This window comes from Piliocolobus tephrosceles, chromosome 6 (genome assembly GCF_002776525.5).
Source record: "Piliocolobus tephrosceles isolate RC106 chromosome 6, ASM277652v3, whole genome shotgun sequence".
In the NCBI taxonomy this organism is placed as follows: domain Eukaryota; kingdom Metazoa; phylum Chordata; class Mammalia; order Primates; family Cercopithecidae; genus Piliocolobus; species Piliocolobus tephrosceles.
Genome location: NC_045439.1, coordinates 147307428 through 147319093, shown reverse-complemented (window position 1 = coordinate 147319093; position 11666 = coordinate 147307428). Strand labels below are relative to the sequence as shown.

General features: G+C 52.7%; 1 protein-coding gene across 1 annotated transcript; it reads right to left on the bottom strand.

Annotated features, from left to right (window-relative positions):
- Window positions 1-9159: 9159 nt before the first annotated feature.
- RHOV (ras homolog family member V) lies at window positions 9160-11261 on the bottom strand. The gene is made up of 3 exons (XM_023189422.1): window positions 10904-11261; window positions 10657-10715; window positions 9160-10468 (listed from the first exon to the last, which is right to left on the bottom strand). The coding sequence occupies exons 1-3, from the start codon at window positions 11109-11111 to the stop codon at window positions 10025-10027; spliced, it is 711 nt and encodes a 236-aa protein (XP_023045190.1). The 5' UTR covers window positions 11112-11261; the 3' UTR covers window positions 9160-10024.
- Window positions 11262-11666: the final 405 nt, after the last annotated feature.

Below are 11666 nucleotides of genomic sequence, written 5' to 3'. Positions count from 1 at the left end.
TTTTTTAGTAGAGACGGGGTTTCACTGTGTCAGCCAGGATGGTCTCGATCTCCCGACCTCGTGATCCACTGGCCTCGGCCTTCCAAAGTGCTGGGATTACAGGCGTGAGCCACTGCACATGATCCACATGATGCCCTTTGCAACTAGTTTACGGCGTTGGGTTAACCAGGCTGACCATGGAGTTAATCTGTGGTCTCACCATGGACCCCTTTTTTCTTAGTCTCTGAAGAATGAAGGAGCTAGACTAGATAACAAGATCCTTTCTGTCTCCAAACCATGGCCTCCAATTACAGCCTCCAGCAGTGCCCCCTGAGTAGAGACCTGATGGAGGCTGTCAGAGCTGAGAGGTTGAGGCCCAGAGAGGGCAGTGATTGGCCCAAGGTCACATAGCCAGTGGCTAGGGCCATAACCAGGCCGGGAGGTCAATGTTCCAGAGCCTCAAACCCTGTGGCTCTGCAAGTCTCATCTGCTCCAGACACCAGGCTCTTAGCTTCAGTTTCTGTCCTTTTTCTGGAAGTGGGACAAAGGAGCCACAAGCCAAGAAGCTGTCAGGGCTGGTCCTGAGCCCCAGGAGGCTGGGAACCAAAGGTCCACACCCATGTAAACACGGGCCAGCACTGATACCTCTTACTTGGCCCTTGATAGCTCCCTCCACGTTAGTTCCCGGCTATTATCTTGCTTATCCCTGCAGGTCTGCTGGGAGCCAGGGAGGGGCAGAGAGTATCGGCCCCACTTCACAACCAGGAGAAACTCCGAAGAGGATGAAGGTGGTAATTTGCCGAAGCCACCCATCAAGTCGGGATGGGGCTAAAACGGGAGGCTGAGTCTCTGAGGCCCTGTGGGTGAGAGGGTGGTCAGCAGAGCCTGTTTGCCAGGGGAGGCGAGGGGAGCGGAGGTAGAGAAATGTACACAGTCCCAGGAATGGAGGGTCCACTGTTTCACAAGGAGAGGAATCTCACCACCCCTGGAGAGAGACCTATAGGGACAGGCTCTGCTTGCTGGTGCGGGGCTCTGAGGGAGGACAGGCAGAAGCAGTGGAACACAGCCACCGAGAATACAGGTCTGAGGGAGGAAGTGATCCTGTGGCAGATGTCCCAGGTGTCCCTGGGTGGGGTCTGTGCTGCTTTTCTGCCAGCTCTAAGTTACCCCCAAGGAACTCTTTCCCCCCCTGGGACCCAAAGACACCCCTGCTGCCCCTCACTGCTAAGCAGCCAGGAAGTTGTTGGGATACCGGGTGGGGAGAGGGACATTGGCACAGGTGAAGGTCAAGGAGACCATGGAGCTGGTGACAATGACTGAGTCTGCCTTCCAGAGGGGTCACAGCTAGGGTGACCATAACCCATGTTATTAATAGAGCTCCTGTTCAGTCACAAAGTCATTGAGTCTGACCGTGAATTCCATGGTCATCCCAGTTACGGGACCAACACCTTAAGCCTCTGCTCACGGAGAAAGTCTCGAGAACATTCCAGTAATAGGGCAGGCCTGTTCAGTGCTTACACCTGTCCTGTCTCCTGCTCCCTCACTCCCCAGCCTAGGACAACCTGTTGAGTCCCAGAAACCATACCTCCTACTGTTGCCCTCTAAGGGAACCATTTCTGGGGAGCAGAACCCCCATATGGAACACCGGGAAGAGGCCTGGACCCAGTGTCCGGAAACCTGGGACCAAGGCCCAGCTCTGCCTTAACCTTGGTCATGTTGCTCAGTCCATCCTCTCATCTGAAAACCGGTGCTAATAAAAGCCATCTGGGCCAGGCTTGGTAGTTCACACTTATAATCCCAACACTTTGGGAGGCTCAGGTGAGCAGATCACTTGAGCTCAGGAGTTCAAGACCAGCCCAGACAACCCTGTCTCTACAAAAACTACAAAAATTAACTGGGCATGGTGGTGCACGCCTGTAGTCCCAGGTACTCGGGAGGATGAGATGAGAGAATCCCCTGAGCTCAGGAAGTCAAGGCTGCAGTGAGCTGTAATCACACCACTGCGCTCCAGCCTATAGGTCAGAGTGAGACCTTGTCTCAAAAACAAAACAGTTCTGGAAGCAGTGGCTCATGTCTGTAATCCCTGCACTTTGGGAGGCCCAGGTAGATGAATCACCTGAGGTCAAGAGTTCGAGACCAGCCTGGCCAACATGGCGAAACCCCATCTCTACTAAAAATATAAAAATTAGCCAGGTGTGGTGGCACATGCCTGTAATCCCAGCTACTCAGGAGGCTGAGGCAGGAGAATCACTTGAACCCGGGGGCAGAGTTTGCAGTGAGCCAAGATCACGCCATTGCAGTCCAGCCTGGGCAACAGAGCAAGACTTCGCCTCAAAAAAAAAAAAAAAGAGAGGGAAAAAGAAAGAAAGAAAGGAAGAAAAAGTAAAAGAAAGCTGCTGTCCGGGCCATCTTGGAGTTCAGTTGTAAGGATGTATTAGAGTGGAGGATGGGAGGCAGCCTCTGCATGACTGCATACAGAGGCACTGGTGCCCAGGTCTAGGAAGTTACTCCCTGCTATTGCCACAGGGTGACTAATGTGGCCCCTCGGCTGGGTTCTGCTCACTGGGGATCTGGCCCAGGCCCAAGGAGGGCTCTGGGAACAAGGTTTCCTGGCAGCTGAGACACAGTGGGCAGGTCTGACCTGTGAGAACCGCAGTTACTGCCTGAGGCCTGGGCTGGTTACAGAAGGGGCCGGTGCTCCTGACGCAGTCTGCTCTCGGTCTCACTCTCTGTAGCTCGTTCCCAGGAGAATGGGGAGCTCAGGGAGGGTGCGTCACCTCTGCCCTGGGCACCACTCTGCTCCCAGGGAGAAAGCAAGGACACAGCTCCTTCAGGTGTGCACACACTCACACTCACACCAGCTGGGTCCCAGCGTGCACACCCAGCATAAACATGCACATAGAGATCCACAGAGATGAGCACAGGTACACACAGATGCAGACACACTGCCCCAAGAAATGAGGTCCAGCCTAGCTGTATACACACAGGCATAGTTACGCATGTATGGTTCTGTATAATACACACTTTTTCTTTTTTCTTTTTGTTTTGAGATGGAGTCTCGCTCTGTCGCCCAGGCTGAAGTGCAGTGGTAAAATCTTGGCTCACTGCAACCTCTGCCTCCCGGGTTCAAGTGATTCTCCTGCCTCAGCCTCTTGAGTAGCTGGGATTACAGGCATGTGCCACCAAGCTCAGCTAACTTTTGTATTTTTTAGTAGAGACGGGGTTTCACTACCAGGTTGGCCTCAAACTCCTGACCTCAGGTGATCCAAGCACCTCAGTCTCCCAAAGTGCTGGGATTACAGGCATGCGCCACCAAGCTCAGCTAACTTTTGTATTTTTTTGTAGAGACGGGGTTTCACTATCAGGTTGGCCTCAAACTCCTGACCTCAGGTGATCCAAGCACCTCAGTCTCCCAAAGTGCTGGAATTACAGGCATGAGCCACCACGCTTGGCCTTATAATACACATTTCTAATGACACATGTGACACAGATACACAGGCATATACACATCTTGCGCAAAGGTACACACTGTATTTATAGACATAGATACACAGACTTGCACATATATGGAACTACTGCATTTAGAGTTTTTGCACAAAGACAACACCCACTTTAAATATACAAGAGCAAAACCAGGGACACAGGGAAAGGTACATGAACACGAATATATACACACCTTGTCAGCATTTAGCATTTATTGAACACCCCACAATCTGTTACTCGTGTTCCAGTAGAAAGAGACCCTCACACAGAGTCATAGACACAGAAACCCAAACATTCTCATCAGTTCCACTCAGGATTATATGGACGCCCAGTCTCCAAGCCAAAGATGAAGAACTTTTTTTTCTGTAGATAGTCAATGAGCCATGGTGGATAAAACAATCAATTGTAGATGTAGCGTCATCTATAATAGAGAAAAAAAAGGTTAAAGGTAAATAACCTACATGCCCCCAGATGGGGATCTAGCTAAAGGTATTCAGGTCAGAGTGGAACAGTAAGGAAACATACACATACAGTTACAGCCTCGTGGTCAGAGTTTATAACATAGACAGTTAAGTTTTTAAATTAAAGAAAATTGTCTATACAGCATGATCACAAAAAGTGTGTAAAGAAATGTGCATAGGGCCAGGAGTGGTGGCCCACACCTGTAATCCCAGCACTTTGGGAGGCTGAGACGGGTGGATCACCTGAGGTCAGGAGTTCGAGACCAGTATGCCCAATATGGTGAAATCCTGTCTCTGCTAAAAATACAAAAATTAGCTGGACATGGTGGCGCAAGCCTGTAATCCCAGCTACTCGAGAGGTTGAGGCAGGAGAATCACTTGAACTAGGGAGGCAGAGATTGCAGTGAGATGAGATCGCGCCATTGCACACCAGCCTGGGTGACAGAGCAAGACTCCATCTCAAAAAAAAAAAGATGCATAGAAGAAAAAATTGGAAGGAATTACACCCAAATATTATTATTGATTGTCTTTGGGAGTTAAGACCTTAGAATACTTTTTTTTTTGCTTTGAGACGGAGTCTCGCTGTGTTGCCAGGCAGGAGTGTAGTTGCGCAATCTCGGCTCACTGCAACCTCTGCCTCCTGGGTTCAAGCGATTCTCCTGCCTCAGTCTCCCAAGTAGCTGGGATAACAGGCACATGCCACCACGCCCAGCAAAGTTTTGTGTTTTTAGTAAAGACGGGGTTTCACCATGTTGTTCAGGCTGGTCTTGCTCTCCTGACCTCGTGATCCGCCCACCTCGGCCTCCCAAAGTGCTGGGATTACAGACTTGAGCCACTGCACCCGGCCCAGAATACTTTTTAAGATTTTTTTAATCTTCTAAATCTTTGGATTTTCTAATTGTTATAAGTATTTATTATGGAAAAAAAGACATTATTTTTAAAAAAATCTAGCCAGGTGAGGTGGCTCACACCTGTAATCCCAGCATTTTGGGAGGCTAAGGCAGAAGGATCACTTGAGCTCAGGAATTTGAAACTAATCTGAACAACATAACTACACCCCATCCCTACAAAAAAAAAAACTTTGAATTAGGTGTGTACCTAATGGTAGTGCACGTCTATAGTTCTAGCTACTTGGGAGACTGAGACAGAAGCGTTGCTTGAGCCTAGAAGTTCAAGGCTGCAGTGAGCCATGATCACACCACTGCACTCCAGCCTGGGTGACAGTGCAAGACCCGGCCTCAAAAAAGTGGAAAATGGCTGGGCACCATTGCTCACGCCTGTAATCCCAGCACTTTGGGAAGCCAAAGAGGGTGGATCACTTGAGGTCAGGAGTTCGAGACCAGCCTGGCCAACATGGTGAAACTTCGTCTCTACTAAAAATACAAAAATGAGCTGGGCGTGGTGGTGCGCACCTGTAATCCCAGCTACTTGGGAGGCTGAGGTAGGAGACTCGCTTGGACCTGGGAGGTGGAAGTTGCAGTGAGCCAAGATCACGCCACTGCACTCCAGCCTGGGCAACAGAGTGAGACACTGTCTCAAAAAAAAAAGAAAAATTAGCTGAATGTGGTGGTGGATGCCTGTAATCTGAGGTACTTGGGAGGCTGAGGCAGGAGAATCGCTTGAACCCAGGAGGCAGAGGCTTCAGTGAGCCAAGTCTGTGCCACTGTACTCCAGCCTGGGTGACAGAGTGGGACTCCATCTCCAAAAAAATAAAAGAGGGCTGGGTGCAGTGGCTCACACCTGTAATCCCAGCACTTCGGGAGGCTGAGGCGGGCGGATAATGAGATTAGGAGATCGAGGCCATCCTGGCTAACACGGTGAAATCCCGTCTCTACTAAAAATACAAAAAATTAGCCAGGCGTGGTGATGGGCGCTTGTAGTCCCAGCGACTCTAGAGGCTGAGGCAGGAGAATGGTGTGAACCCAGCAGGTGGCACTTGCAGCGAGCCAAGATAGCACTACTGCACACCAGCATGGGCCACAGAGCGAGATTCCGTCTCAAAAAAAAAGAAAGAAAAAATTGAAAAAATCAACTAAGGGTTATACAGACATTAAAGGCAATTTACATTGATAAGGACATATGTAAGAATGTATATGTAAGAAACATATAATTTTATCCAATTCATATGATAAATATTCCTTTAAATACAGATTTAAAAGAGCAGAGAAAAGGGAAAAGAGGCCAAGGAAACAGAGAGAGAAAAACAAAAAATCTACCCCAGAAAAGTAGCTACCATATTCTTGAGGAACAGACAGAACCAAAGAGAACCAGTGGATTCGGAAGCAGAGGTGAATCCCTCTTCACCTGCACAGGCTTGGGGCCAGAACCTTAGAGGTCCTTTCCAGCAAGCCGTTGACCTTAGACCTATCTTCAGGCTCCAAATCTGGAGGTGAACTTAATCCTCCCAGTCTCTCCAGGGCTCACTGGCTGGCTTTTTATTCCTAAGCATTTCAGGGTCAGCAGGAAACATTGCCTGAGCCCCAGACTTTGTGGGAGCAAAAGGGACTTACATGTGGCGCTTTCTCTCTCTCTCTCTCTCACTTCATTTAGCGGGGAAGATGCAGGCTGAGTCAGTGACAGAATGCCCAGTGTCCTCGGTGTGCCAAGGGAGCAGTGAAGACACTGATACAGGTAAGTGTCCTTTCTGGAGGAGGGAGGTATTGAAAGCTGGTTATCATGAGGAGAAACAGGGCATCTGGGAGGTGGCAGGGGGCACTTTCCAAACTAGGGGATCTGACACAAGCCAAGCCTGGGAGTCAGGAAGTCGGAGATAGCTGGGGATCACCGGAGCAAGCTGTCCTGGTCCAGGGTGCTGTCAGATTTGAGCGGGCCTTGAATGCTGAGATGAGGAGCTCAAAGTTCATCATCAACAGTGAGAGCCAGGAACAGTCTTGAGTCTTGAGTTGGGGGGTGCCAGAGTGAACACAGCAGCACAGGACAGATTGGACTGGGGAGCTGCAGTGACAGGGACCTTGGGGTGTGGGTGACAGAAGTCCTGACCAGGCTTAGAGACCCAGCAAGAGAGGAGGCATGGTGACCAAGGTTTCAATCTGGGTGACATGGATATACTGGTACCACAAGAGAGAATTAGGGAAGAAGTTGGAAGTAGGGGCGGGTACAAGGATAACCCCCTTGCAGGGGATGATCCCCACTCCCAGGCACCTCCAAGGCCCCTCAGAACAAGTTTAAGAAACTGAAACCCAGTCTGAGTCCTGAGTCCTTCATTTTTCAAATGAAGACTGAGGCATAGAGAAGGGAAATGATTTGCCTGAGGTCATGGTTGGTGTCAGAGTCTGAACTTGAACTCAGGTTTCTGCCCCAGAGGGAAGTGTGTCAGGCTGGGTTGAGGTAACAACAGGCCATGCTGCTGGGGTGTGGGACCCTCAGCACCTCCACCTGAGGGTTAAAGGGAACAGAAGGAGCTCCAGGTGGCGGAGCTGTGGGGACAGGCCCTGGTGGGGCAGGAAGTGGACGGTCTTGGCTAAAACTAAACTTGGGGATTATCTGAAGTTTCACTTGGCTGGGATTTCTGTCCCTCAGCCATGCTCTTTCACACACACAGACACAGACAGAGACAGACAAGACACACACACGCGCGCACACACACACACATACACACACAGCTGTAGCTTCCTGCGGAGAGAGCTGGGCCCAGAGGTGGGCTGGGCCAGGGCATGAGTGCTCACCTGACCCAGGAGCTGCCTAGCAGGTATGCCTTAGAAATTCCTCTCCCAGCCGGGCCCAGTGGTTCACGCCTGTAATCCCAGCACTTTGGAAGGCCGAGGCGGACAGATCATAAGGTCAGGAGTTCGAGACCAGCCTGACCAACGTGATGAAACCTTGTCTCTACTAAACATACAAAAACGGGCCGGGCGCGGTGGCTCACGCCTGTAATCCCAGCACTTTGGGAGGCCGAGACGGGCGGATCATGAGGTCAGGAGATCGAGACCATCCTGGCTAACACAGTGAAACCCCGTCTCTACTAGAAAATACAAAAAACTAGCTGGGCGACGTGGCGGGCGCCTGTAGTCCCAGCTACTCGGGAGGCTGAGGCAGGAGAATGATGTAACCCGGGAGGCGGAGCTTGCAGTGAGCCGAGATCACGCCACTACACTCCAGCCTGGGTGACAGAGCCAGACTCCGTCTCAAAAAAAAAAAAAAAAAATACAAAAAAATACAAAAACGAGCCAGGCGTGGTGACGCGCGCCTGTAATCCTTGCTACTCAGGAGGCTGAGGGAGGAGATTCGCTTGAACCCGAGAGGCAGAGGTTACACTGAGCCCAGATCGCACCACTGCACTCCAGCCTGGGTGACAGAGCGAGGCTCTGCCTCAAAAGAAAAAAAAAAAACAACAAATTCCTCTCCCAGAGTAACACATAATCCTATACCCAACTCCAGAGTTTGCAAAGTGCTCTTACAGTCACTGGGTGATACATATCATTTAAGCTACTACTTTTTCTGTCTGACTGTCAGTCTCCTTGTGGTAAAGTAAGTTTTTGTTTTGTTTCATTTTCCCCCTGGGTGTCCTTCAAAGTCCCTTCAAGCTCCAATATGAGGGAATGTTCTCTGGATCCCTGCTCCTCTCTAAGTCCTCTCCCAATGAACCCACTCTTGCACAGGATTTTTGGGGCCACACCTCTATTTAAATTGTTCACAAGCAGCACTCTGACCTTCGCTAGGTCCTTAGGTGCCAAGGCTGAAGACTGGGTCCAACCCAAGTCTAAGAACTTTGGCCAGTGATTGAGGTTTAGGCTGTATGGGTTCCCTTTATGTTCAGGCTGTGAATGGAGGTCGGGGGGATGGTCCCCTAACCTGAGCCCCTGGGCCCTGTGAACTGCCAGAAGGAACAGAGCAGAAAAGTTAGAAGGCTGGGGACTGACCTTGAGCCCCAGCGCTGAGCATGGTGCTCTAGAAAGGAGGGGTGGAGGGGAGGGGCTCCACCCACCAGGTGAGGTCATGGGAAACCAGCTCTGGCGCTGACACCTGGGGAAACCCGTTTCCAGGCCGCTTCCCACGCTAGCTCTCCTGGGAACCAGCTGAGCCCCAAGCGGGGAGCCCCACACCTACCCCCACAGTCCAGTTCCCATCGCACTGCCCCCACCCCCAGTCCAGGCCCCACCCTTCAATCTAGCTTTAGTCCTTTGCTCCCCAGTCTGTCTCTAGCCAGGCAGTTGGGCCTTGAGGAGTGTTATGAGGGAGCAGTGGGCTCCAGGAAATGACAGAGACAACGCACAGCTTCACAGACTTAAGGTTTTATTTGCAGACTCTGCACTGCTCTAGCTTCTAGGCTGTGTGACCTTGAGGAAAGGGATGCTCCCCAACCCCGTCCTCCTTCAGGCTCTAATTTGCAGCTCCTCCCCCTCCTTTTTGCTGGGCCTTGACTCTCACTTCCTGCCCTACTCCTGGCCCAGCCAGTTTGGGCAGTGACTAGGGAGCCCAGAGACCCAGTTCTTCCCAGGGGCCAGCCCCGCCCTCCCTGGCCTTGGGGGTTGAGTTGAGGGCGGCCCAGGTGTCAACCTGCTCCTCATCCACCCCACTTGCCTTTCTCCTCCTCCTCCTCATATTCCTTCCAGGCCCAGCCCTTATCCACCATCAGTCCCAGGCTCCAAGGCCTCTTTTTCCTGCTCTCTCTCTCTCTGTCTCTCGCCCACTCCATCCCAAACTTCTCTCCAAACCAGGGTTGAACCCCTTCCAGCCCTCCACAATGCCAGGTGCTCCCCAAGCTCTTTCTCACCCCTGTGCCAAGGAAGGGTCCTAATTCAGCCAGGTTGACCTGCGGGCCCAGGACAAGAAACTGGGAACTGGATCCCAAACTACTCGCAGGTAACTGACCCTGTTAGGACCATCCCATGAAAATTAAAGTGCCAGGTTTTTTTCTGTGAGCTTTGACTGGAGAAATCCAAATCAGAGCCTTCCCTCCTAGGCTCACCCAGGCATATCAGAGTGGGCAGTTAGAGGCCCATGTCCCCCGAGTGTTGGGAAGGGAACTGAATCCCATGAGGTGGCCAGGCCCTGCCAGTAGCTCCCGCAAAGGCCCGGGTGCCCCAGGTCTCAGAAGTCTCTGGTCTCCTGCCTACCACTTGCTATGCAGCCATAGCTGCTCAAACGAAGCAGAAGAACTTCTTCCAGCGGCAGCGGGAGAGGGTGCGCACACCTTTGGCATTCAGTTTCTTCTCCAGCCGGGCTTTGTGCTCTATGGCACTGAGAATGGCCGAGTCAAATACTTCCTTCAGGTTCTTCTGCGTCAAGGCTGAGCACTCCAGGTAGCAGCAGGCTCGGATCTTCTCGGCCAGACCCTGAGCCTGGGGTTGGGGCACGGGGCCCTCCCGGCCCCCCTGGTCCAGCTGAATCAGTACGTTGACATCGTCCCTCAGGTCGGCCTGGGTGCCCACCAGCAGAACAGGCGCCTGGGGGTTGTGCGTGCGGATCTCGGGCAGCCATTTCTCTGTGATGTTTTGAAAGGAGCTGGGCTGCACCACGCTGAAGCACGCCAGGAAGACATCGGTATCAGGGTAGCAAAGGGAACGAAGTCGGTCAAAATCCTCCTGGGGTGAGAAGGCCAGGTGGTAAGGATTAGCCCCCACCCCGCTACAGGGAATCCATTTCTCACCCGGGACTGGAAACCTGAGATTCCAAGAGCCCAAGGCTTTCTCCATTCTTGCTCCATGTGGTGTCCTCCCAGCCTCCAGCCTACCTCCCCGCAGACCAGTAGAAGCCGCGCCCAGCTTCTCACCTGTCCGGCTGTGTCCCAGAGCTCAATGCGCACCGGGGCTCCATCCACCAGGACTTGCACTGCAGGGGCGGGGCGGGGAGAGCCTGAGTTAGGAAGGGCGTCCCGGGCCACACCAGCGCCACCTCGGGGTCTGCTCCCGTCTCCTCCCTGGGGTCCTCTGCGCCTCCCGCCGCGACGCCCGCCCCAGCTCCCGGATGCACAGCCCCGCCGCAGCCACGCGGCCGCGTGGGCAATTGAACGTACGTACCGGAGAAGGTGTCCAGCGCAGTGGGCCGGTAACGAGCGGGGTACCCATTGCAGGTGTAGCTGACGATGAGGCTGCTCTTGCCCACGGCGCCGTCGCCCACCAGCACGCACTTGATGCCCAGTTCTTGGGGCGCGCTACGCCGCCGCGGGGGAGGGGTCGGGGCCCGGAGCGGGGGCGGCTCGGCCTCGCTCAGCTCCCGCGGCGGCATGGCCCGCTCTGAGGGCAGCAGAGGGGCCAGCCCGGGACTCGGCTTCGCTGCGCTGGGTGAAGCAGGTCCCGCTGGCTGCCTCTGACTGAGTGGGTCCAGGCTGGGCGCGTCGGCCCAGCGCTACCAGCGGGTTTGTGTAGGGCCCCGCCCACCTCATCTACATGTCTCAGGCGGCCCCGGACCCCACCCACCGGCGAAGACCTCCCGCGGCCCGGCACCTAAGAGGCCCGGCGAGGAGGAGGATAACCCCGGGAAGGAGGAAAGGCAGGCAGAAAGCTGGAGCCCCAAGAGTCACGCAGGTACAAGGACAAAGAATCGTCAAATGAGAATACCAAGAAGAGACAGACATCCATGATTTATTGTTAGGAGGAAGAAGCAAGTTGCAGAACATATAATACAGTATGTTCAGGTTAAACAAATGTGCAAATTGAACCTTGTTCAACTTACAATAAAAAAACTCTATACATATGTTTGCATGAGTATTAAAAAGTTGGGATAATTTTATTAATGAAAATTATTTTTTTTTTAATATAGAGGCTGGGAGCAGTGGCTTAT